General features: G+C 40.9%; 1 protein-coding gene across 1 annotated transcript in view; it reads right to left on the bottom strand.

Moving 5' to 3' along the window:
- Positions 1 to 24453, bottom strand: part of ALK (anaplastic lymphoma receptor tyrosine kinase) — a gene marked incomplete at its 5' end in the record, with an annotated part of 208584 nt that overhangs the window by 34238 nt on the left and 149893 nt on the right. The window contains 3 exons of the mRNA XM_010013707.1: positions 8024 to 8167; positions 9411 to 9505; positions 20376 to 20545. Of these exons, the coding sequence (XP_010012009.1) occupies positions 8024 to 8167; positions 9411 to 9505; positions 20376 to 20545 (409 nt within the window). The remainder of the gene's footprint in view (positions 1 to 8023; positions 8168 to 9410; positions 9506 to 20375; positions 20546 to 24453) is intronic.

The raw sequence follows: 24453 nt of genomic DNA on the forward strand, positions 1-24453 counted from the left end.
TTCTACAGCTGCTGAGGTCAGTACTAGCAGTCATATTTACTTGCTCTGTTGAGGAAGATGGTAGACAGGAATTGGAGAAGACATGCTTCAGAAATAGCAGAGCTGGGTGATCTTGGGAGGTCTGGCCCAAGCGAAGTCCATGCAGAGACTGCACCTGATTTGAACTAGCAAGGATTTCAGTAAAACCTTGAGCCAGGTTGCACGATCTCCTCGTTTGTCACTCCTGCACTGACTTGCAAACAGTCCTTCTCCTCTTTGTATGCACTTTGATATGCAATACCAAACGCCAGTCCAACATGTAACAGCTTTGCTGCTAAACTAAATGGGACAGAATATGGCATGGGAAGAAGTCACCCTTCATTTCAACATAATTAGGACAGATGGGTCTTAGTTACAGTTCTGGATACAGACTAAAAACCTTGCACTTCTCTCCCTCTGTTCTCCTAAACATTCCACAAAGCCGACCCTCAATCTGCAGATGTAATAATCGCCCAAGATCTTAAACCACTAACCCAGTACCAAAACACAGTACTGCTCATCTTAGATAACCCACCCCAAACTTTTTTTTAACTAAAAATAACCATTCACTCCCTGTGAAGCATTGATTTTCTCCTGATTCTAGAAATGACTACAGCATGTCCCCTGAGCTCAAAGAGAGCATTTCTACGGATTGCTGCATGCCACACCAGTTTACAGTAATTCCATCTGAAGCATTATTTTGATCACCAAAGACTAAAGCAGCAGCACTGAATGAAAAATCCTTAAGCATAGATTTTTTCCACTGGTGCACAACTGGTCTGTTGTGTACTGCACAGCTTCCTTCTGCAGCATGTGACAGGCACCTCACGCTCTCATGATGGGAAAAGAAGCAGGACTCTCCAGTCTAAATCTTCCCAAACAACTGGTAGTTTCAGAAGTTTGCCCAACTTTACATGAGTTATGTATGTCCAGTTTCCAGAAACAGCTGAGCATTCCCATGATGGAAACTAACAGGTAATTAAATGTAGGGCCCCTATATATTCTGTCATTGGCAGCTGCAATATGCTAACAGGAATTAGAAAATGGAAATTCCTCTTTAAAGCAGGGGAAAAAGAAAAGAAATGGAGATTACACTGAGATTCAGAATTGGGGTACTTGTTTTCAGTGAATAATTTATACAGCAGTTCATTATCTCTATGAGAGACAGACTGAGGTTCTGGAGCAGGTCCAGAGAAGGGCAATGGAGCTGGTGCAGGGCCTGGAGCACAAGTGCGATGAGGAACAGCTGAGGGACCTGGGGGGTTTAGTCCGGAGAAGAGAAGGCTCAGGAGGGACCTTATCACGCTCTACAACTGCCTGAAAGGAGGATGGAGCCAGGAAGCGGCTGGTCTCTGCTCCCAAGGAACAATGGATGGGACAAGAGGAAACAGCCTCAAGCTGTGCCAGGGGAGGTTTAGACTGGATATTGGGAATAATTTCTTCCCCAAAAGGGCAGTCAGGCATTGGAACAGGCTGCCAGGGCAGTGCTGGAATCACCGTCCCTGCAAGTGTTCACACACCTTGTAGATGAGGGCCTCAGTGACATGGGTTAGCGGTGGCCTTGGCAGCGCTGGGGAATGGTTGGACTAGATGAGCTTAAAGGTCTTTTCTAACCTGGTTGATTGTATGATTTGTTGGAATCCCCACTTTCACAAGAAACATGGCAGAGAAAACATTTGGTCTTCTGCCTGTTCTCCCACACACCTGCCCTCCTCAAACTCCTTGGCAATCTCCCCAGCACATTGCTGAGGTCTCAGCAACAACATTTTGCAAGAAATGACATTTTGGCTGTGTTAGAACAGATTTTTTAAATAAATTCTTTCTTCCCAACTTTTCTTTCCAAATGAGAGTTACTGACACATTTACACACACAGCCACTTACGCTCATTTGCTTTTGCACAGCAGAAATTCTGTTTTTCACACAACTTGGCTAGCTATGTAAAATATACAGCAACCAAGGCACTGGATTGCAGCCACAGCAAAGGGGAATGATGTTCTGCTCTTGGAAAACAGAAACAACAAAAGCCCACAAGACTTAAAATGACTAATTCATTTGAAGCTCTGATACTACTTGCAGCCCAGGGCAACACTGCTGGCCAATAGCAACCACCAACAATGAAAAGAAAACAGTGGAGCAAAGCCTAAAGCACATTTGTACTTCTAACATAGAAGGCAATTTCACTGGCACATACAGCACATAAACTCCATATGACAAAACAGACACAGGCATTTTAGCTATACCTCAAGGGTTTGAATGTATTAACTGGCATTTGTTAAATTAAGTTGGTTTGAACCAAGGTTCAACTCATTCCAAACCAAAACTTTACTGTGATTTGAGAAAATTACCAACCAAGCCACCATGGTACTTGGTTTATTTTGGAACCTAAAGTAATACACTGCTGAAATGCATCAATATTTAAATACAATGTGCAGGCAGTTTTGGAACTTGCTACCACAACCTCTATTCAGACCAAGAGGTTATTACTACTTACAAAAAAGTAAAAAAATACACTAATACGGGCTATAAGGTCTCATGCTTCAGTAGCATAAGAACCCCCATGGATAAACTTATGAAGGCAATTAATTGTTAGTTGTCCCTCAAGGAGTTTATTTTACTTCTTCCTCTAAGGCAAATATCGTCAAACTTGATGCCACGAACAAGCAGAACTCTTCCTTCATCTATTCATAAAAAGCATTCACAAGCTCCCTTACAATATTTGGCCAATATGGGAAATCAAGAGACTTACAGGAAACTGTCCATCTTAATCTCCACTAATGTTTTGCTGCTGTTAGCTGTGTGAAGGGAAATACCTTTTACTCAGTGCATGAGCAACCTCAGTTATGCATTACCAGTAATTCCAAGGTTGATCTATGCTGAAAGTCACAGTAAAATGCCTGTTTGTAGGTTAAAATATACTACAGGCATATATAAGAAACATGTTCATTGATGCAAGGAAGGAAAAAACTTTCAATTTTGCTTTGAGTTCTGTTGTTTAACATGACCTGTGAGCAGCAATTTGAGATCAATACCTTTTCCAGGACTAAGTTTGCCAGAGATTAACGGGGCAGAGGTTTGAAAGATGATGGTAAATGGCAGAACTAGGTTGTGCTCACAATGACAATGTGTCTATGGAATGATATTGAGGGGATATAATATGATCATAGAAATTAGTGAGTCTTGCCAGCAATACCAGAATCAGTTACACAAGTGTGGCTAGACTAAGAGCAGTCCAGCTTTTCAACTATTTATGGAGTTACTATTTCTACCTCTGTCTTCTACTTTCTAAAAGAGGGCAGTAATGGAAGACTTGGACATATTTTTCAGTTCAACAAGAAGAGCATCTGCAGTGATGACAAATGTATGCCAGACTGACACTGAGTATCATTGCAAAGAAACACTCAAAGCTTGATACAGGCTTCAGGTTCTTCTTACATATCCATATAAAGGGAACACTATCAGGGCATCCTTGCAGGAAATTATCTGTGGTCAGTATAACAGGACAAGTGTATTGCTGACTTTTAACAGCAATGAGAACAGCTTGTTTCTTGCTACCTTTTGGAACTAGAAAATGAAAAGAGCAGCATGAAGAAAACTAATTTCTTCTCTCTTCTATGTTTCACTTAAAGAGATAGCAGGAGTCCTCCACAAAAGGTGCTAAATGAAACATGCTACTAGCTTTCTGCAATTTTTTTGTTCACAATTACAAAGGATAGTAGAAATGCATGTTAGATAACAAAGACCAAGTTGGATAGAGGTGGCAAAATTATTTCTAAACTTTTCCTGAGATTTATAGCACTTTCTACAGAGTTTAAACTGCTATTCTTAAGTGAGGGGAGCTTTAAAAATTCAGTCTAAAATGTGTGAGTTGCCCTGTTTATTTAAATTGTATGATTAACTCTGGAGAGCAGTTACACCAATTCAACTTTGCTATGCTGGGATCCGTTTGCATGTTGATTTTCAGTATTGCACCTTTGCCATTTTCAATATTACAGAGAAAACAAGTGCAATAAAGAAATGCATGCCTACATAATCTGAGATCCCTCCATCAGTCTCTGAACATTTTCTATCACTATTCAGGATGCTGGTTTTGTTGGGGGGTGGGCAATGAGCTGTTATTCACTGTGTTAACTGACGCTTAATACAAAAATACCATTCTGCAGATACCTTTATTGCATTATGCCAACAGTTCAGTTAGTATAATTGCACACAAAGAGCAACCAAATGTAATTTTCTTTTACTTAATACTCACTCCACTGTTCCTTTCAGCTCCTTCATCTGATTAACTAATGTGACCCAGAGTTCTTCCCAGAAACAGCCATGTAAGTGCTCGTAAGAGGACTCTCCCTGGTGCAAAAGACAAAACCTGTGCAACCACAAAGTGTTGTGGGGAAGAGAATGGAGCTGAAGGAAAACAGTAATCCAGTTGGAATGAAAAAATGATTTCATGACAGTTTCCATGCAAGAAACTATGCTCACACAATGGCTGGTGGATATACAGATGAGAGGACTAAACAATGCAAGATTTGAGGGGGAAAAAGATTAAACTATTTGTACATTTCACAACATACCATTTTGTCCTGTGTGCCCTGACACAAATAAGTTGTCAGTGGGACAGGTAAGAAGCTGAAACATGAAAAGAGGGGCTATCCTCATGGTATTTACAGCCTATTTAGAAGCACCAGAAATCTTTAATTAAAGCTTGATTGCTGAGTGTCTTGTGATCTCCTTTCTCCTACTGAGAATCCTATTTTGTCTTCTCCAGTTTCCATGATAGTAATTTGTTTACCTGGAGTTCCTCACTATTGCTCACTGTATCTTTGTATGCCTGAATTTCCCATATTCTGGCCTTGTCTATAAAAGGAAATTGCACTGGTTTGATATAAATTGGCTTTTTAATTGGTAGTCGAACTCCATGTAGAGAGATGCTGTAGTTTGACTTTCAGTTTTACTTAAACTAATCCCTAAACAGTTTAAAAACGAAGCCAAAGTCAGCTTGGTTTACATCAAAATAAACAGCACACAGTCTTTTGTACAGACTTAACCACTTCAATCCAAAATCTAGTTCCACTAAAGTTGCTTTAATTTTCTAGCATACTCAGGCTTTCTTACAATTTTTTTTGCAGGCTCCTTCTAGAATTAAGCTTCATCTGCAACCTTTCAGTAAGAAGCAGACATTTCAGCAAATAACATGTCATTAATTAAAATGAAAGCATATGCATGCTTTGTGATCATCTACCTAATGGCCACCTTGCACTGCAAGCAAGGGTGTGATTTGAAACCTACAGACATTATTCTGTGTTGGTGCTCACCATCATCCAGAAACTTGGGAGAGCACCACCACCACATTAGTTGTAGCAATTTGGAGTCATCTTTGGATTTCCTGTCACATAAACAAAGTAGCACCTTTCTTTCAGATTGTAGTTTCTGTTGTGTAGGGTGAGCTGGCTTGAGGACTTAGGGAGGGCATTTTATTATCCTGTTGTCTCTTCAGCTGTAAGAACACAGTTCTTAGTTTTAATATGATTTCTGAAGAAGGCAGTATTATAGCATGTGATCTATCACACAAGCCAAAGATCACATTAGCTGTAATTACTTTTGGCTGAGCTCATACTGGTCAACACAATCTTTGGGACTTCGGGGTGGCACTGATGCTGTCGGTTCACTCACAGAACAGTAAATACGTGACTATCAAAGTAAAGGCTTTGACAAAATCAGCCTGAGGTTTCTTAAATGCATTACAGGGTGCAGAAAGAAACAAGACTAAAGCTGGGTAAAACGCACAGCCCAGGGACCAGACAAGCATCTGCAGCATTTACTGAGAGCAGAGACTCAGCAACACAAAAGAAGAATGTGTCTCAGTGCTGTGGAGACCCTCTCTGACATGCAGTAACTTCCCACTGCAAGAAGCTGCAGCGTAGCTTCTGATTCCTGCCCTGTCTACACCGAGGGCACAAAGCAGAGAAAAGTGCTGTAGGAGTGATTTCAAACCTCAAGGCCTGAAGACAATTTCAGACCGAACATGAACAGGACAAAGGATCAAGCCCAGAAATTAGGCAAGCTGGCATAGATACCACTGGAATTTGCATTCTAAGGTCATAAAAAAATTACTTGAATTGCAAAAAGTACCTTGGTGACCTTCTCTTCTACACCCATGCAATCTAACTCCCATTATTCCTACTGTCCAAGCATTTCTCTAAAATGCATTCCTCAGACAGGATAGGGAGCAGAAGAGCTAGAAGATGTTCCATCATTTCAGGTTTAGTGAAAAGCAGGAAGTACCAAAACTCTCATGCAACATTTAACAATCCTACAACCACAAGATTTCTAGACTAACACACCCACACCTACTTTACAGTAACTCTGCATTTCAAACTTCAGGCCATTCTCCAATCTGATTATGGTATCTGATGGCTTTTGTGTTACTAAAACAGCAGGTACCCTGGAAGGAAATGCACAGCTGCCTTAGGGAACTACATCATCACCTAAGCATGACATTCCTATGGAAAATCAGCCAGAAGTTCATAATCTACACTTCCAAACAGATCCTACCACAAGATCACTGACCTAAGAGCAATTGCGAAAGCACTTAAAAGGTGGCTTCGCTTACATGCAGGAAATAGAGATACAGATATTGAAGGGAACACTTCAAAGGATCTTCAAAGATGACATAAGGGTCTTTTTGGAAATTATACCTTTGTGACCAGCTCAAGCTCACACACAGTATCTGTAACAGAGCTAGACACAACCTTTATAGCTAAAGCAGAGGTCCTCTGAGCCCAGCATCCTCTCATGTGGGCTCATTACTTGTGTCTCAGTCTCCTGAGACTCCTGTCAGTGCTCCTGCACCTTTCTTGCTGAATGACTCTCACTATGTAAAGCATCAATAAACTCCACTTGATGGCAACTCTTGGCCTATGCTGCAGACTGTGCCAGCAGCCTCCACTGCTTCACAAGAGAGAACAGGTACCAGCAGCAGCCCTGTGAAGGCTGCATGGAGTGGGATAATACATCTAGCCAGGCAGGCTTTGAAGGCTGTGTGTAGCTTTTGACCACTCTAACCAGACTGCTGTTGGTATCAGAGCTAACACCACTAGTTCATGTGTTTCAAAAGTACACTGCAGGTAGCAAAGTGAAACATAAACTACAACAGAACAGACTCAAGAAGTCTAAGACAGAGGTGTGGAAGAGAAGGAGGCAGCACGAACAAATACCTGGGCCTACTGACAAACTAAAGGAGGCATATACCAACTACACTCCTGTTCTCTACCTTAAGAGGGGTGGTATTCCAAATTGGCAGGTAACTAGCTAGCCCTATGTGAGGAGAAAAAGCTGCACACAGTGCTGAGGGTGTTCAAGGCCAGGCTGGATGGGGCTTGGAGCAACCTGCTCTAGTGGAAGGTGTCCCTGCCCTTCCCTGGCAGGGGGCTGGAACTGGATGAGCTTTAAGGTCCCTTCCAACTCAAACCATTCTGCAGTTCTGAGAAATAACCCTGACCACACAACACTGACATTTCTGAGTAAAAATCACGTTTTTTAAAAAACCCCCAATGTTGTACTCTTTCATATGGGCAGTAAAAATCTTACTGAAAAAGTGAAGCTATGTTATTTCAAACCAAGTCCATATTAACTAGAGATGGGTGTTCAGGTTACCCCATGCTGGACTCAGTCAATTTGGACTCTTTGCTTTGATTCCTGTCTATTTTTATAAGACCACACCACCAAACAAACCTGTCTTACAATTTAAAAGCAATTTTTACTTCATGAAGAGGCTCCCTGTGGTTCTTTCACCAGCTTGCAATCAAAATCCAAGTTACAGTAAACAGCAAAAGGCAATTGCTTTCTAGATCTTGTTTTGTTTGTAAGGGACTTGGGAAAAGCTCTGAACAAAGGCTTTGGTAAAAAAAAAAATAAAAAATTAAAGGAATCACATTGCATTTAGCCACATTTAACTGAAATCTCTTCTAGTTGGAAACCTCTGAAAATCCTTCACAGACAGACAGTTACCTGCTGGACCAGAAATGGGGGCAGTGTTGAGCTGGAGGTTTCCCAGAAGCTTTTGTTCCCATCCAAACTTCTTCTGGCCACCTCTACCAGTGAGCAAATTGCTTGAGTCTGGAGTGGTACCTCGAGGACTCTTCTCTCCACTGACTAGAAAACAAGAAGTTACAGGTTGGTTTATCACTGACAGTGCCTGAGTCAGTATGTAATCCAAAACTGAAGCTTAATTAAGGGCTCAGGCTTCTCTGCTAAGAATAAGAGCCTGCAGTCACAGGACATAACACTATTAAAAGGAAAGAGCAGATTGACTTTCTGTTGCTGTTATGAGACCTGTGACAAAAGAAAAACAAACAGGAATGAGTTGTGGGCAAACCAGCAAGTGAATGAAGATACAAAGCAGAAACAGAGAACACAATCTTTAGCAACTGTTAGAAAGTTTCTCTCTTAGCCAGAAAAAGTATGTGCAATCTTTTTTAATTAAGTCTAATTTTAAGAAATCTTTAGAATACTGGAAACTGAGGTACACTGTACTTCTTCACAGAAACCAAGAGGTATTCTTGCATAAATGGAAAGAGTCATACCCCAGCCAATACCCCCATCCAAGGAAGAAATTTCAGGTGCTCAGAGCAGCAATCCTCCAACCCTCCTATAAGTTGTTGGTCTGAGATATAGAGTGACACATCACTGAACGCGTTTACAAATTAAGCAATTCACTGTGCATGAGATTATGAAAGATAAAGCCAGACACGAACGTTCAATAAAGATCTAAATGGGGTGAAATCTGGCAGTAGAGGTACAGACTGGGCATGTTCTAGGGGCTAGTCAATCACAACGTCTGGATCGGAATCCAAATTTTTCCCAAGAGTAAGAGAGTGTGAAGATCCAGGTTTCCATTTCAGATTGAAATGTATGTCAGTCCAAATAAAATAACCTTGTTCTAATCTAACTGGAGAATCGTGCCCAGTGTTACTGCAAAGTTAGTGTCAATCACAGGATGCCTGTCTGTTCCTAGTCAGAGTCCAACTGCCATTCATTTTGATAACTGTCACACAGCAAACCAGGTCATGTGGAACACTATAATCATAAACTGGCTCATGCATCAGGCTGGGCGGGTAGGTGATGCTACTGTCTCAGCTGGAACCTGACTCTCCCACACCATATGTCTCACTGCCAAACTTGGAAGACATTCACTGGTCAGCTCCACTAATAATGTATGCATCTGAATGGTCTCCTCCATCTAAGCACAATTATTTCTGAAACATACCTTTACAATTTCAAGACTCCTTTGAAGATAACACCACGAAATCCCTTCCCCACAGTTTTAACCCCTTTCCACATTTCAATTACATGGGAAATAAAAGACAAGTCACTTGCAGATAAAAGGAAAACTTACTTGTTAAATAGCAGTCCAGACTAAGGGAGACATTGTCAAAAGCAATAATGGCATCAGACCCTTCTTCCCACGAAGCGATGATCTGAAACCAAAACCTGCACAGATTGGAAGAACAGGGATTAAATTCTGTTAAAGAGATGAAACTTAGAGCTCTTCACAATTAAAACAGTTTTAGAATAGGGGAAAAGAGGTTTTCTTCTTTTATTAGTATAAAAATATTAAATTGACAAAGTATCCTCACAAGATATCAAAGATGATCCGAGGGCACCTGTACTTGAATGTAGATTAACGGAAAGGACATGCAAGCATGTGTGTGTGTGTGAGGACAGAAAGTAATGTCCCCTGGCTTCTGGCACATACACACATACAAAATCAGGCACCTGAGTGACTTTATTCTCACAAATGATTTACACCCTAAAGTGTTAAGAAAAATAAGTAGGCTGGGGCTCCTGAAGTCATTTGGAGTTTCTAAAAGGAAGTGGCAATCAAAGGCTGAAACCAATTTATGAAGTATTTGGTGTTGATCCACTCTCTAGGAAGCAAAGGATACCTAGCAGTTCTGTCAGTCACAAAAGAGAGGAACTGACACTATGGGTAGTCCATAGGAAGAGCAGAACTCATTATCTCCTTGTAGAAGCTGAGCAGGTTTGCCTTAAATCACTTCCAGCTGGCTTTTGCTGGGAAGTTCTGCCATTCCTATGTTACCAGAAGAAAGATCACTGTAAATTCACCCTCAGTGATATTACAAGTAAACAGGAAGAGCAAAAATAACCCGCAACGAAATACTTCAAATGTGACAGTATACTGACCATGTATTAATTTAGTGCACTCATGGATTTAGAGTTTCTCTTGGCTTAGCAAGTTCATATTCTCCTGATGCATATCTGCCACATAAAATCATAATATTCTGCTTAGGAAGGACAACAATTTCTAGAAGCAGCCAACCATGGCCCTGAAGTCAGATAAAATGCTGAGAGGTTGCATCAAGACTATAAAAACATGAAACTATTACAGGCTGTAGAACAAGCTGCAAGAGAACACAAAATACTATTTAAAACTTATTCTCTGTTGTACTCTTGATGTTTTACACCAGGAAATGTTAAGCCAATTCATGAGTCTCTTTAATGTAGATCTACTGCTGATGGTTCCTGCTCTATCTTCTAGATATAAGCATTCAGCCAGGAAGCAAATTCTTGCATGAGTTCCAGTTTAGCCAAGAAACTGATGACAGAACAAAGTATTTTTGAGGAGCAGCCCTATTTATTTAGGTAGGCTGTAGAAACCCTTCACTGCAGCAAGAATCTAAACACCAGCAGATTTTTTTAATTCTCACATACTCTAGTCCTTTATTCACAGTACTGGACCTAAAATACTTCCTCTCTGCTTCTGCAAGTGGTGTTCTTGCTAAGCTACAGATGGGGACACAGTCAGAAAAGCTGACCCAACCAAAGCAAAAACTTCAAACAGAAAACCCCCCTGGCAGCCCCTGAAAGGTGCAAAGGGTTTAGAACTGAACACAGCCCACCTACAACAAAGAAGAGTTGATACAGGTACTGTGTTGTTCCCCCTTTATTTCTGGTAAAGCAAAACAATGATGCTTCAATACAGAAATTTCTTGCTCTCTGGAGATATATGGGGAGACATTCCTAAAATTGACTTTTTATGTTCTAAAGATATGAGCAGATGCTATGAAAAAGCGGGTGATTGACATGAAGAACAGTGAATATGGTGATGGAAGAATATCCCTAGCATCTAAGGAAACTCCAAATAGCAAAACATAATTTTCATTGCTAAATGATCTGTCTTTACCAACTCAAAAGCGGCAGCTCCGTCCAAACAAATCTGAAGATCAAAAATATCTATTGTTTGCCTTCTTGATTAATACAAAGTGCAACTGCAGTCTGACGTTGCCACAAGTCTCACAGCTGGTATATCTGAAACCCATTGGGGGTATGTCTAGGAAGAGAACTGGAAGGAACATGAAATCCTTGGATGTTAAACTGGCTTCCAATTACATCGGCTGTCCTCCCTGCCTCCTCCCCATGTCTGCTCCACAGCTGACATCCCATAACACTTCAACTGAAATTACAAGCTCTAGCATAAACATAAGCTGTTCAGTTCCAGACATGCCATGCAAGTCTTAAACAAAAGCTGTTGAGCAAAGTGGGCTCTGATCTACTGTTTCCTGTAAGTTACTGTGCTAGCACCAGAGATGAAACAGGTCCTGAACCACCACAGGTCCCAGTTTGGTATGTTATAGAGAACCAACACCTACACAACTATAAACTACAGGCCGTAGCTCAGGAGAAGCTTTTCCCTTCCTGTTGTGTGCTACTGAAACCTCCAGGAAGAGGGAAGGTGGAAACAGATTTGGCTACACGACTTTCAGTTGGCTGTGTCTAAATAAAATCAATGTCCTGCACACAGTGAACCTTGGTGCTACATTGAAGGGACCACTGGAACTGAGTCTCTGATGCATTTGATCTTCATCCTGTTTCCAGGGGATGCACACTAAATGCCACTTGAGATGTGCACATTTTGATGTGTATTTACTTTTGTAAAGTGCTAAAGGTTGGGAAATGAATTACAAAGACAAATAAGCAGTTCCTCCATGTCAGCTTTTCCCTCCACTTCTGCAGACTCTATCTCAGGTTGCATAAAAGAGACATACTTTTTCAAAGACTACTATGCACCTTCTTTGTACCTCCAGGCAACTAAATACTTCTGAAAATAGCTTCAGGCAATTTCTTTGGCAGAACCTAAGCTTCATGCCCCAAGGTGTTATCCTTTGATGCACTGTTCCTGTCATGCCTCTTCAGACAATAAAGGGTTGCTCTTATGGGAATTACCAGCCCCTGAGAACAGACAGGCATGATACAAACCAGTATTTCTGTCACTGAAGGGAGTGCTATTTAACATGTCCATATAAGAACACAATAAATTGCTTTTTACTTTTATTTACAGTTCAATCAAGTTTGAGAGACAGCCTTGCTGATTTCACCTGCAGGAACAATGGGACCAGAACACTTGAGAAGTTGCCTGAAGTTCCCCAGGGTGAAAACAAAATGACAGAAGTGCTTCCAGAATACAAACCCCAGTGGAATGTTAAACACTGTTAGGAGCATCAGTGCTGCCCTGGTTGCCTATTGATCAGATTAATTTTTTTTTTCTAACACGAATGCAGTTTTAGTTACAAACATCCTCTTGAGACCAGCGTTTCTTCAGCAAATAGTTCATAATTTTTTCTTCTCCAATTAATGCCACTATTAATATAGAAATATAATGTCTTTCAACTTCCACTGAAACCAGATCATCAGTTAGCCAACATTTCAACCATTAGCTTTGGTGGTTTTAGCTTAATGGGCTCATTAAGGGAAATTTAATCAAAACTGTAGATGGAAATCTCACACATCAGTGAGATGGAAAAGAGCCCCACAGACAACCTCATTCCCTTGCCCCCTCCATTATTTTTTTCTGCTTGATCCCTGAAATCAGTGAAACAAACTGACACTGACTTTGGTGGAAGCCGACAGTGAAACACCAGAAGCATGTTACTGCAGTGGCACGGTGTAATGCTGGAGGTGACAAAGTCTCACTGATAGTTTTGCACAAATAGAAACATAGACTGGTTTGGGTTGGAAGGGAGCTTAAAGCTCATCCAGTTCCAGTGCCACGGGCAGGGACACCTTCCACTAGAGCAGGTTGCTTCAAGCCCCTGTGTCCAACCTGGCCTTGAACACTGCCAGGGAAGGGGCAGCCACAGCTTCTCTGGGCATCCTGTGACAGTGCCTCACCCCTCCAACAGTAAAGAATTTCTGCCTTATATTTAACCTAAATCTTCCCTGTTTAAGTTTCAAGCCATTCCCCCTTGTCCTGTCACTACAGTCCTAATGAAAAATCTCTCTCTAGCATCCTTGTAGGCACCCTTCAGATACTGGAAGGCTGCTCTGAGGCTTCCATCAAAGCAGGGTGTGCTAACTGCATAGCCAAGACTTCAAATGGCACCTGTACAGCACAGATACTCACCCATAGCACTTTGGAAACATATTCGCTACATACACAGATGTTCTGTAGATGATCCCTGTTAGTGGATGGCCATGAAAGAGTATTCCTGAAGGTAACTCCATAGAAGCAGCAAACTTAGTGCTGGCAAGTTTGTCTAGAATTTGTTGCTTAATAAATCTCAGAAACTTCCTTAGATAGAATCCAAATCCTCGTCAGGTAGGCCTGTGTCTGCAAGCTGGATTTCTTCACAGGAATGAAAATACAGCTGTGAAAGGCTTTAATAGCTTGGCTAGTCGAAAAATCATTACTTGAGGACTAGTGGGAATTACTTCTTATCTGTTTCTTCTTTCGCCCTACTTGACCCCAGGAGCACAGCTAGAAAGAATTTCCTTAGATGTATGGCAATTGGGAAGTACAAGTTACATCCCGCAGAGTTGAGTGTCAGCTGAGCTGTGAATGCAACCCATACAAAGGCCTTTTTTTTGCTTTTTAGATCTGTTTGAGGCAGATGGGAAATACTGTACCAGGTGGACAAACCCCCCTAATTCCAATCTCCCCTTTGGAGAATGTCAGCTCGGCTGTCTGAAGGACACAAGTTCTAGAGAAATTCAAAAACCTCTCAAGGGTGATTACTGATCAAATTAGTTCAGAGTCACAGATAAGAAGTAGTAGCAAAGGCATAACAAATAAGTGTTTCTGAGTTTGTTTCTTTAAATTTCTTTGTGCAATTTAAATCCAGATGAATGGTTCTTTGAAAGGTAGGACCAAGCATACTCCAACTCAGAGCTGACAGAAGCAGATTCATCAAAGCTTCTGGGCTATAATCTTTCCAGTTCCTCAGGATAGAATCATAGAATGGTTTGGGTTGGAAAGGACCTTAAGATCATCTAGTTCCAACCCCCCTGCCATGGGCAGGGATAAAGGATCTTGGAATCTTGTTTATATTTCAGACCAGTCAGATTTTAAGCTTTATCACATCATCTGGAGTTTTCTGTTCAGTTGGGTCTTTTTGCTTGTGTATTTTTCTCTTGATCCTAAGAGAATACTGGTTCCCCCTCAAGTATCTGGGGCTTATTTACAGAGGGAAATAATTGAGCTAAAAATATGAAAATACATCTATAGTTATATTAGTATAGCCTCCATGAGGAGAAACTGGTTTACTTATGTCACCTACCCTTAGGTCTTCACTGAACAAAAATATTAGCTTTTAGGTGTATTATATCCTCCTCTGGAGGGAAATAGAAACCATTCTTCTTGAATTGAAGACCTCGGAAAGCCGATTTTGTGCAAATTCTGCAGCTCCCTCCCTTCAGTAACAACTCGAAATTCCACCTTAATATTGTCCCTGGCTCATACAGACAGTTCAGGTTTCCATTAGCCACTCAGGCAGCTGTCTTCATGCTATTATTTTAGAAAGGCTCATATAATATTTTTTTTCCTTTTTATCACAAAGATAGGGATTATTAACCAAGATTGAACGTTAATCTCCTCTGTACTCAATCCCCATGCAGCGACACGATCACAGCGTGCCTGGACATGTGGATCCCATTTCCTAACTTGTAACGTTTTGCCTCTGATGGAACTGATTTCTCTCTCTACCTAGCTAAAATAATTATGACTGAACCTGCTTGAGATTGAGGTACTTACCGAATGGAGAAGTTTCAGGTCACTAACCCTTATTTCATTCAGGTTCCCATTAACTTCTCTGTTACAAATAATGCACTGTTAGCTCACTTCACAAAGGAATACTTACTATTTGGGATAAAAGGCATACCTTAGGTGGAACGAGATTATTTATAGAAATATAAGCATGTCAACTAAACTCACAGTGACAGAATTGCCATACAGGAAGTTACTTAATAGCTAGTAATAAAAAGATGAGATTCAAAGGTGTTTTAAAGGTGTTATTAAAGGCAACCATGCAGAACAGATGAACGTACAAAACCTGTCACAGGTACTCTGCACACACTGCCACCAAAACTCCCTTTTTCAGATGAACAGAACAACCAATAGCAGAATATTTCAGAAGAAGGACAGTGGCAGACAGTTAACACTACAGAGCAGAAAAGCAGTGATACAGGCATTGAAGTCTTACTTTGCTTTAAACAAAGTAATGTGGGAACACATCAGACCACCACAGGCTAGGCTTGTTGGATGAGTCTAAGAAGAAAGAACAAAGAGATCTGGCTGTACATGTTATCAATTAATATATACCTGTGTAGGGAGACATGTCTAGCTTGCATGGAAGGGTCCCTGTTTCTTCATAGCAGAATGGGAAGAAAGTTCAGGAAGAACAGGAGTCAAACAATGCCTCTTGGTAGAAAATGTTGCTAAGAACATTCCTTTTCTTTTTTCTTTTCTTTTTCTTTTTTTTTCCCTTCATGGAAAACATGATGCCCAGAAACTTACTAGTTATTTCTTACTAGAAAGAAAATCTGAAAGGAGCACCAGGGAGAGACAGAGCAATGCAAGAAGAAATTATTAGACAAGAAGAGTGCTTAGCCACAGCTGGTAGAAACACAGCAACAGGGGTACAACTATGAGACAACTACTTTTTACTGCTCTTTATACTGCAGCAATGAGCGAGAGGGTCCCCAGCTGCTTTGGCTGCCGTTGAGATAGGAGCTGCTGTAGGAGCCAGACAGAACAAAGGATCTCGCTCCTGAGGACTGAAAGGGCATCCCACTTTGACAGGAAGATGAAAAACTGATGAGTACCAGCAGTGTAGCTCATAGAAATCCAGTAAGACTGGGATAGGTAAAGAAGCCAGATTAAAGAAAGGAAGTACAATTATTTGAACACGAATTTTGACTTGCTGCAAAAGAATATTACCGTCTGGGGTAACTTAAGTCTATAGACTTTTTTTCTTTCTTCATCCTTACCTATCCTTCTAGGTAAGTCACATTTTTCTCCTACAACATGATAAATTCCACAGTTCATGTTCAGAAGACCATCAGCAAGAACATAATAATGAAGCTCTCCGAGCACCATGGGACCAAAAGAAAACCTGTTTTTACTTCCTGAATATGTTGCCCTGTTAAAAGGACACAGGGCCCAAACTTGCAGTTAGTGACAAGACAAATGGTGCTGCTACTTACAAAGGAAAAATCAGTTTCTAGGGACCTCGAGTAAACTCCTCTCAGTCCTCCTTCCCCCGTCCGGCCACTACTAGGTAAGACTGGCTACAGATTTAGACTTTGTAATGCCAAAAAAATAACCTTAAGAAGAAAGGAAGCCTTTCTAACCAGCAGACACATTTACATTGCTTATACATTTCTATACGATATCCTATCAGAAGACTGTACAGAGGTTTAACAGGTTGCTATTGATATTTGCCATTTTTACCATGTTCCTCTCACAGAAGTTACAGTGAAATCTTTAAGGAAACGATAGGTTTAGTAGAGAATATAAGTCTTAAAAGGCCAGAGATGGGCTGGGCTCGCTCATGCGGAGTTCGCTTCCAGGCAACTCCACCAGGTTGTAGATGGACTCACAGAACGTTTGGTCTACACACAGACCAGATGGCTGGCCTCAGCTTCACCAAGACAGCAGTTAAACTAAGAGAACTGGGATTTGTTTCTCAAAGCATTAACTTTCCAGCACAGCTTCAGCCTATGAGAGCTAATCCTTCTCCACCTTTCACACTGTCTAGCAAACAGTAGCTAGGCAGGTTGGTGATGATAAGCATCAGCCTACAGTAAGCTCCAGAGAATCCCTTTATTACATGTGCTTATATCTTATCTATGTGCTATACCTTAACCATACTGTTAAACTAACAGGATGTTTAAGTGTTAGCTACATAAATCACTCCAATTATATCAGGCTTCTGTTTGCTCTTGCTGACACATCCCCATGACTATATAATTACTAAAATTTAAATTCCCATTACTCAGTAACTAAAACCAACCACATAAAAAAAGGAAGCCCAAACTACCAACTACAACAGAGCTTTCAAGACTGTTTCCTACTTGCATTTCTGTGAAGCTGAAAAAGAACAACCCTCAACAGGCTCATCACTTATAACTGGACTACAAATAGTAATTTTTCATCAAGTACAACAATTTTAACATAACGGGGTTCTCTCCACTACTCTCAACCCAAATATGCAACCACTGCATTAATGTGTAAACTCCAGTAAGTAAAAAGACCAATTCTTTGTGCAGGTTATTATCTGCCAAACGAAGCACAGCAAGAATTGTTAGTTCATGCTGAGTGTGTTTAAGTGGCAAGTTAAAATACAGCACCTCTGGAGACTTTGCCTTTTGCCTCTGGTAGGCATAATCCATCAGTCCAAGGAGCTCTTGCCCCACAGTGGCTTCTTTAATTGTAGCTGCTTTGATGACATATCCTTCAGCAGCCTTTGCCCGTCCTCCCCCACCCAGAGAAGGCACTGAGCATTTGGAATTGGGTTACATCACATGAGCTGACTCTCCAGACTTGCCAACATCTTCCAGAAAAAAGAAAGACAGCTAACTTTGGTAAGATGTGTAAAGTCAGAACTTCAGCCTTATTTAAGTCCACGCGGAAAAGGTAAGACCTCACGCAGGGTGAAATTGCAACTGGAAGCTTTGCAATGGATCAAATAGGAGGAAAGAAGACAATCCTCATTTTACTCTTGGAAATTAAGCATGTGCCCAGGGTTGCCCAGGCTAATGCAGTGCTAGAAATCTAATATCCCTCAGCCCCAATTTTGCTTCCTTGTCATACTCCTCCCTGTGTTCTGCTCCTGCCAATTCACCTGAAATGTTCTAGCTGTGGTTTTCTGCCAAAATATAATTTTCCCCAACAGCCTGAGGGATATAAAACATTTAAGAAATATCTGTTTCTAAAGATAGAGCTGATCTAATTTCTTGGAAGTCTTCCTAATGATTCTTTGAAGTGCTATAAGCCAAACATAGAAATTATGGCTAAGCAGCTTCTGAACAAGCAAGCTTTTAAGCAGTTTTAAAGCATATTATCTTGTTATTAATAAAACTTTCCATTCAGCTTCCCAATCACAATGGAACGTGCTTTAATTTTGTGTGGAACTGGTGCACTGGTGTGCTTTATTCAAGAGCTTTACTTCTGTGAGGTGATTTAAACATTCAGCTCCTCCTCTAGGAGTATCTGCAATATCCTGCTTCTCCTAACACAGACCCTCACAGCTACTGACACAGGAACCAATTAGAAAAAGACAGACACAGCAAGCCTTCAGCAGCACCAGCACTGCGTTCACATCAATTAAATACTTCTTATGGTTCAATAAAATTGCCATTTATCTCCAAAGTACATTCACTGCAGCCTCCCCAGTACTGTTTCAGTGTACACTTCCACAGAGCTCCCTCCTAATTTGAAGATCAGTCCATATTTCCTAAGAAACAGGTTTTGAGATGGTGAAAAAGACACCTGCAGTATTTCAAAGTCTCACAGGAGATTTCTTCCTTCTCAGGAAGAACTGGTTTCAACTCAATCTTAGAAAAAAGTTCATTAAACCAGTGCATTTTCTGTGAATAAATAAGGACAAAAACTTTGCAAGAGACACCAAGACTTCAAAGTTTTTCTTGCTTATGTCTTAACCTCCAACAAGCTCTCTTCCCTCAGTGAACCCAGCTGGCTTTCTCTGTAAGTAATGGGAATTAAGGGTGGCAGCACCACATAGTAGTCAGCACCTTGTTATCAGTTGAATCCGTGATTCCACATGAACCACTGCTGGCCTGGCTCCTAAGATCAAAGTATTCTCTGCCTGACTGTGCAACCAGAGAGAATTTAAAGGAAAGCAACAGTATGAGAGAATAGAATAATTCAGGCACAAAACATTCTTCTGGCAACATTAAGAAATAAATCGCATATATAATAATGGCAAAATATACCATTCTTCAAAGGAAACACAGCTGAAGGGAAAGCAGCAACCAGGTATTTTTACAAATGGTACTTCAACAGTGACTGCACAATAAGCCTAATGCTGGTATTTTTTTTAATCTTTGACATGTACATATTAACTATACATTCAGGACTGAAGTGTTGGCAGTGTCCTTCTTGTATTTGTAGCCTATGTGCATCCCCAAGAGCCAGGAAGATAAAAGACATGCTCCTATAATGTTTGTTCAAACTTGTTATGAGGCAAACTATCCCTTAATGAAATCCATTATTTCTAGGGCACACATTTCCAAAAAGACAAAGGACACCCGTGCTGATGGCACTGTTTGTAGATGCATCTTACAGCCTAAGGGCCAGGGCAGAAGGAAGTGAAGTATGTCTCTGTCTTCTCGATAAACCCCATAAGCCAGAACACACACACAAAGTAAACAATGAACAAGAGTGTTCCCTTAAAGCTGACTTGTAAGAAACAGCTAAAACAACACTCTAAATAAGCATATGCTACCAGATTAAGCATATGCTACCAGATAAACCTTTTATGCTTAAAGCTAGAGTACAGTCACAACTGAGACAGCCCTTTATTAAGCTGATCCTCCTGCTACAGCTAACACAAAAGTGTTCAGATGCATCCTCGTCTGATTTTGCAGTGAGTTCTTCTCTCATCTCTTTCATCCTCACATCTAGACTCACTCAACACTGGGGACTGTGATACCCAGGAGAAAAATCAACTATGAAGCTCACATCCAATTCTAGCAAACCACATAAGAACATCAAACATGCTACATAAAAACAGTACATGAGGAGCATGATTATTTCCAGATGATGAAATGGAGACACAAAAGTTTAAGCACCTTGTTGTAGACTACCCATTGACCCAGTCTGTGAACCAAGGACACCACTCAGGAGTTCTAAAATTGGGTGCTTTGCTCTAACTACTCAATTATTCTCATTCCCCACCTCTACCAGCAGACACCTCCCAGGAACAAAGAGCTTCCTCTCCCCGAAGCAACAACTTCCAGGAGCAATGCCGGTCATCCTGTTTGCCAGGTAGCTAGCAGTGAAAGGATTGATCATCATGAAGGAGAATGATGAGGAGACTCATACCTATCCAGTATATCTGGGAGAGGCAAGATCATCCACTGCCATATTCCCAAACCTTCGCTGTTCTCTGAATGCCAGAATGTCTGACTTTGTTCCTTTCCTGTCTTGTTCTCAACCAGTAGCAGGGATATATTTCCCAGCAAGACACCTTGGATGAGCCAGGACATTCGTAGCTAGAAGAAAGAAAACATAAAAAATTAAACATCACAAACATTATTCAAAAGTTAACAAAATTCCCAACTCTTCTTTCATTTTTTTATTTTCTAATCACCTAAAAGTTGATTCTCTCTCCCTTATGCTCATGTAATCCTTTTAGAAAACTCCACAGATGTGGAAGCCTGTAATAATTAGGTATGCTATTTCATACTGGAACTACTGGGCTTTCTTTTGGTAAAGTTGAGTCCAAAACATCTGTTTTAGCTTTCACATATGTGTCTGTAATTTTAAAAGGATAAGCTAATACTTCTATCATGTGCAGGATGAAGATCATACTCCCTTAAGATGCCACCTAAGAGTTTCAAGTTAAGACTATTTTTTCAGCAATAAATATTTATATTCTGGCAGCAGCAAAACCACAAGGAATAATAGCTGCAATAAGCAGGCACCACTAATAATCACATCCTCCTTCCCCAGATACTCTTTTCAAAAATCTTTTCCTTACCTCTTTCCAAGTTTCTACAGCCTTTCCAACTGAAGTTCAGTAATAATTAGCATTTTTTATTAATTAAAATACCTGAGGGAAATGGCTTCCTAACATTTTTGTTACATTTGATGTAATCGAGTCCATTTTTATGCATTTATCCCTGTATGTAAAACTATTTCATGTACTTTTCTCAGTTTATGACCTTCTCTCATTGTATGAAATTAAAAACAATCCTTTAGACATCAGTCTAGTGTCAGAATCCACATTATATTAATACAGTCTTCTAATTTTCTTGGGAAGATGACCTAGCTCTCTGTTGATAAAGAGCATAAGTAAAATACATATATATATTACATGCAGGAGCTGGGTCTCATTCCAATAAGTAGTAGAGGTAAGAATCCTGAAGGCACAAGTTTGTTAAAACTACATTAACAACTGATTTTTTTTACAATACGCAAGAAAGTATTCAACACAGTATTTAGCATCCATGCATGTTAAAAAACAGCCCTCTGGTTTTGAACACTTAAAGCAAACAAGTCAGGAGGCTAGGAATTAAATCTGTATTTTACACAAAAATGTCTGGTAACAGTACTTACTTTCTTGCTTTAACAGCACAGATGATTTGTATCCATTTCTCTAGTTCTCTAGATTTTGTTTGCTGTTCCTCTCACAGTGTGAGCCTGTCCTGACAGTCAAGTCAGATTTAGGGGTTGAAAGGACAGAAGTGGTGTTGTTATTCCTAGCTGATGCTCACAACATTCTCAATACCCACTGTATTAATTATCAGCACTGACTGTAGGTAAACAGTGCAGCTCACCTGCCTGTCTCCAAAGCTACAGAGACAGCAGTGACTTTGGCTACACTGCAAAACTATCAGAGAGACTGAAAAATCTAGATGTGATTCTTCTCTCTCTCCAGTCCAAAAATCACTGCACTTGCCTGGAATCATTCCTGGGCCTGTTGCACTGCCAGCATGTATGACACAAGCATTGATAAGATGTACGAACTGATATGCAAGTGTGGGTCCATGAATCCATTTTGTTACATTACTGAGACCAGACATTGAAGACTGATGGGTAAGGTTTTGAGTGGTTCAGCAAACCATCATAGGAGCCTTCCAAAGCACAGCACTTTGGGTGACAAGCACTGCTGCAGTGAGCTGCCAGCTCACTCTCACCTTTGGAAAGGGACTTATGGAATCCGATGTCCATTTCTGTAACGTCTGACAGTGGAAACTCTGGGATGAGTTGTGAGGATTTTCACCTTGCAGACACCAAAGGGAAAAAGCAGAGTTGAGCAGGACTGCAAAGAACTGCTTCAGATACAACATAGTGATGGCTGGGGAGGCATCTGAGGAGGGCTGAGTTTATGCCCACAAGTTCACCAGAACCAATGCTGGTGGAAGAGGCTGCTGACAAATGTTTACGGTGTAGGAGGCTGATGCCTTCAAACTTGATATCTGCATGGCTACTCCTAACTGTTAGTGCATGCACGGTCTTAATGACAGGTGATAATGAAGATGAAAAAACTTGTTGGGCATTTTATATTTCAAGTGCCTATGAAGTGAGGCTGTTGAAATCACAGTGAAAATTGCTCTCCCCTAAACATTACTGCAATACCTTTCAGACTCACTTAAGTAATTTCCCTTGAGAAAACTGATCAGGACTAAAGTTTGTTAGGTTTCTTTAAATAACTTTTGAATAACAGTGGACATTTAAAGCACTCAACCTATAGCACGGAAAGCAACTCTTCTTACTCAAGAGTCCACATGCGAAGCACTTTTAGGACCCTAATGCCAACTCTACTGTAACACGCTTAGTGAAATTTCTAATACAGGTAAGTTGGAGCAACTTCGCTGTGCCCTTCTGAGTGTTCAAAATTTGGGAGGCAAAGCCCTGAAGCTGCTACCACACAGGAGCTTTCAGACCTCTTCTCTTCTGGAAAACTGCCAAACTGTAAAAGGCAACATCTACATGGTCAGAAGTGAGAAAAGAGTGAGCCTTTGACAGTTACTAACGTAACACCAGAGCAAAAGCTGAAGCAATTGATGAATTGGAATGGATGCCTTTGCACACATGTCAGCTGTTCAAAGGAAAAAAGTAGCTGGCATTAGATGTGGGAGATCAGCTCGCTGGCAAACTACAATATGCAGACTCTAATGAACTGGCTCTGAGTGAATCGACTGGCACTGTGTCCAAATGGGCATTTTTGGCTGTGATTTCCAGGGTTTCTAAGCTTCACAGCAGGGCAGTCCGGGTCTTTTCACACCTGCTGAAGTGAACCACAGCAGATGATGAGCTGGATACCATAGTAGAGACATCTGAATGGGGCTGGCATTCACTCTGCACAATACAGCATCAATGATGGCAGATGGTGCTACACACACGATGCCTCCTGTAAGCAGTGCAGCGGCACATTTGGAAAAATCTGAATGTGGGCTGTTGGTGGCATACCCCTAACATTATGTATCAAACATCTCTCTCTGTTAAACCAGCAGAAAAATACTCAGAAGCTAGAAAAATCACTGAGAAATTAATTAAGCATTACAGGTAGGCACTGGCTCAACAGCACCTTGCTTTCTGGCCTGAGAACCTACCAGAGCTGGTGATAAGCTGTTCAGATGCAAACACACTGACTCAGTAAATGAAACACTCTAATGTGATCTGGGGAAAATTAAAAGGAAAGATTGCCCATGGCAAACACACAGCATATTGAGGCAAAACTTGGGTCAGATGTCCACATGCACTGTGCTGCAAACACCACCTTAGCCTCCCAGTTTCCCCTTAGTCACCAAGTTTGTGGAATTTCTGAACTGACAAGCAGGAGATTCAATCCAAAAAGAACAAAAACCTAATCCTTATTTATTAAAACTTATTGGCAGTTTAACAGAGAGGTGACGATATCAAGAATGGTAGATTTTACAGCACAAGCTCCATGATTTCAAGACCACCTGACAACTGAGACTTGCTTTTGTTTTTCTTTATGCACAAAATACCGAGAACCTTCTGGATGACTTCTGGGCCTGCTTACACCTGTGAATGTACTTTAATGGCTAGAAACATTCCAGTATGAACTAGTGTCTAGATGTGTGACTGAGGACCAGTGACAGTCCTAAATATCAACATTCCTCAGTGGCACTCCAGAGAGCTGCTGTTTCTTTTTCCTCATTGAGTGTCAATGTCCCTGACTATTAATATTATGGTCCTACCTGGCAGGAAACGCTGGTTGTCCATCTTTAGCACAAGTAACTAAAGAAAGGGGGAAAGATGAACACTCTTCAGAGCTTGGAGTAAGATATTTTTATGGAGAAGAGCCTACAGGCATCTTGCTCCCAAGGAACTGCAAAAGTTGGATCCCACTGGTGGCTATCCTGCTGTCCATGCCCCAGCTCTGCACCACAGGCTGGCATCTTTCTTGTGAGAGAGCACATTACTTAGC

The sequence above is a fragment of the Nestor notabilis genome, unplaced genomic scaffold, assembly GCF_000696875.1.
Source record: "Nestor notabilis isolate BGI_N333 unplaced genomic scaffold, ASM69687v1 scaffold1524, whole genome shotgun sequence".
Taxonomy (NCBI): Eukaryota; Metazoa; Chordata; class Aves; order Psittaciformes; family Psittacidae; genus Nestor; species Nestor notabilis.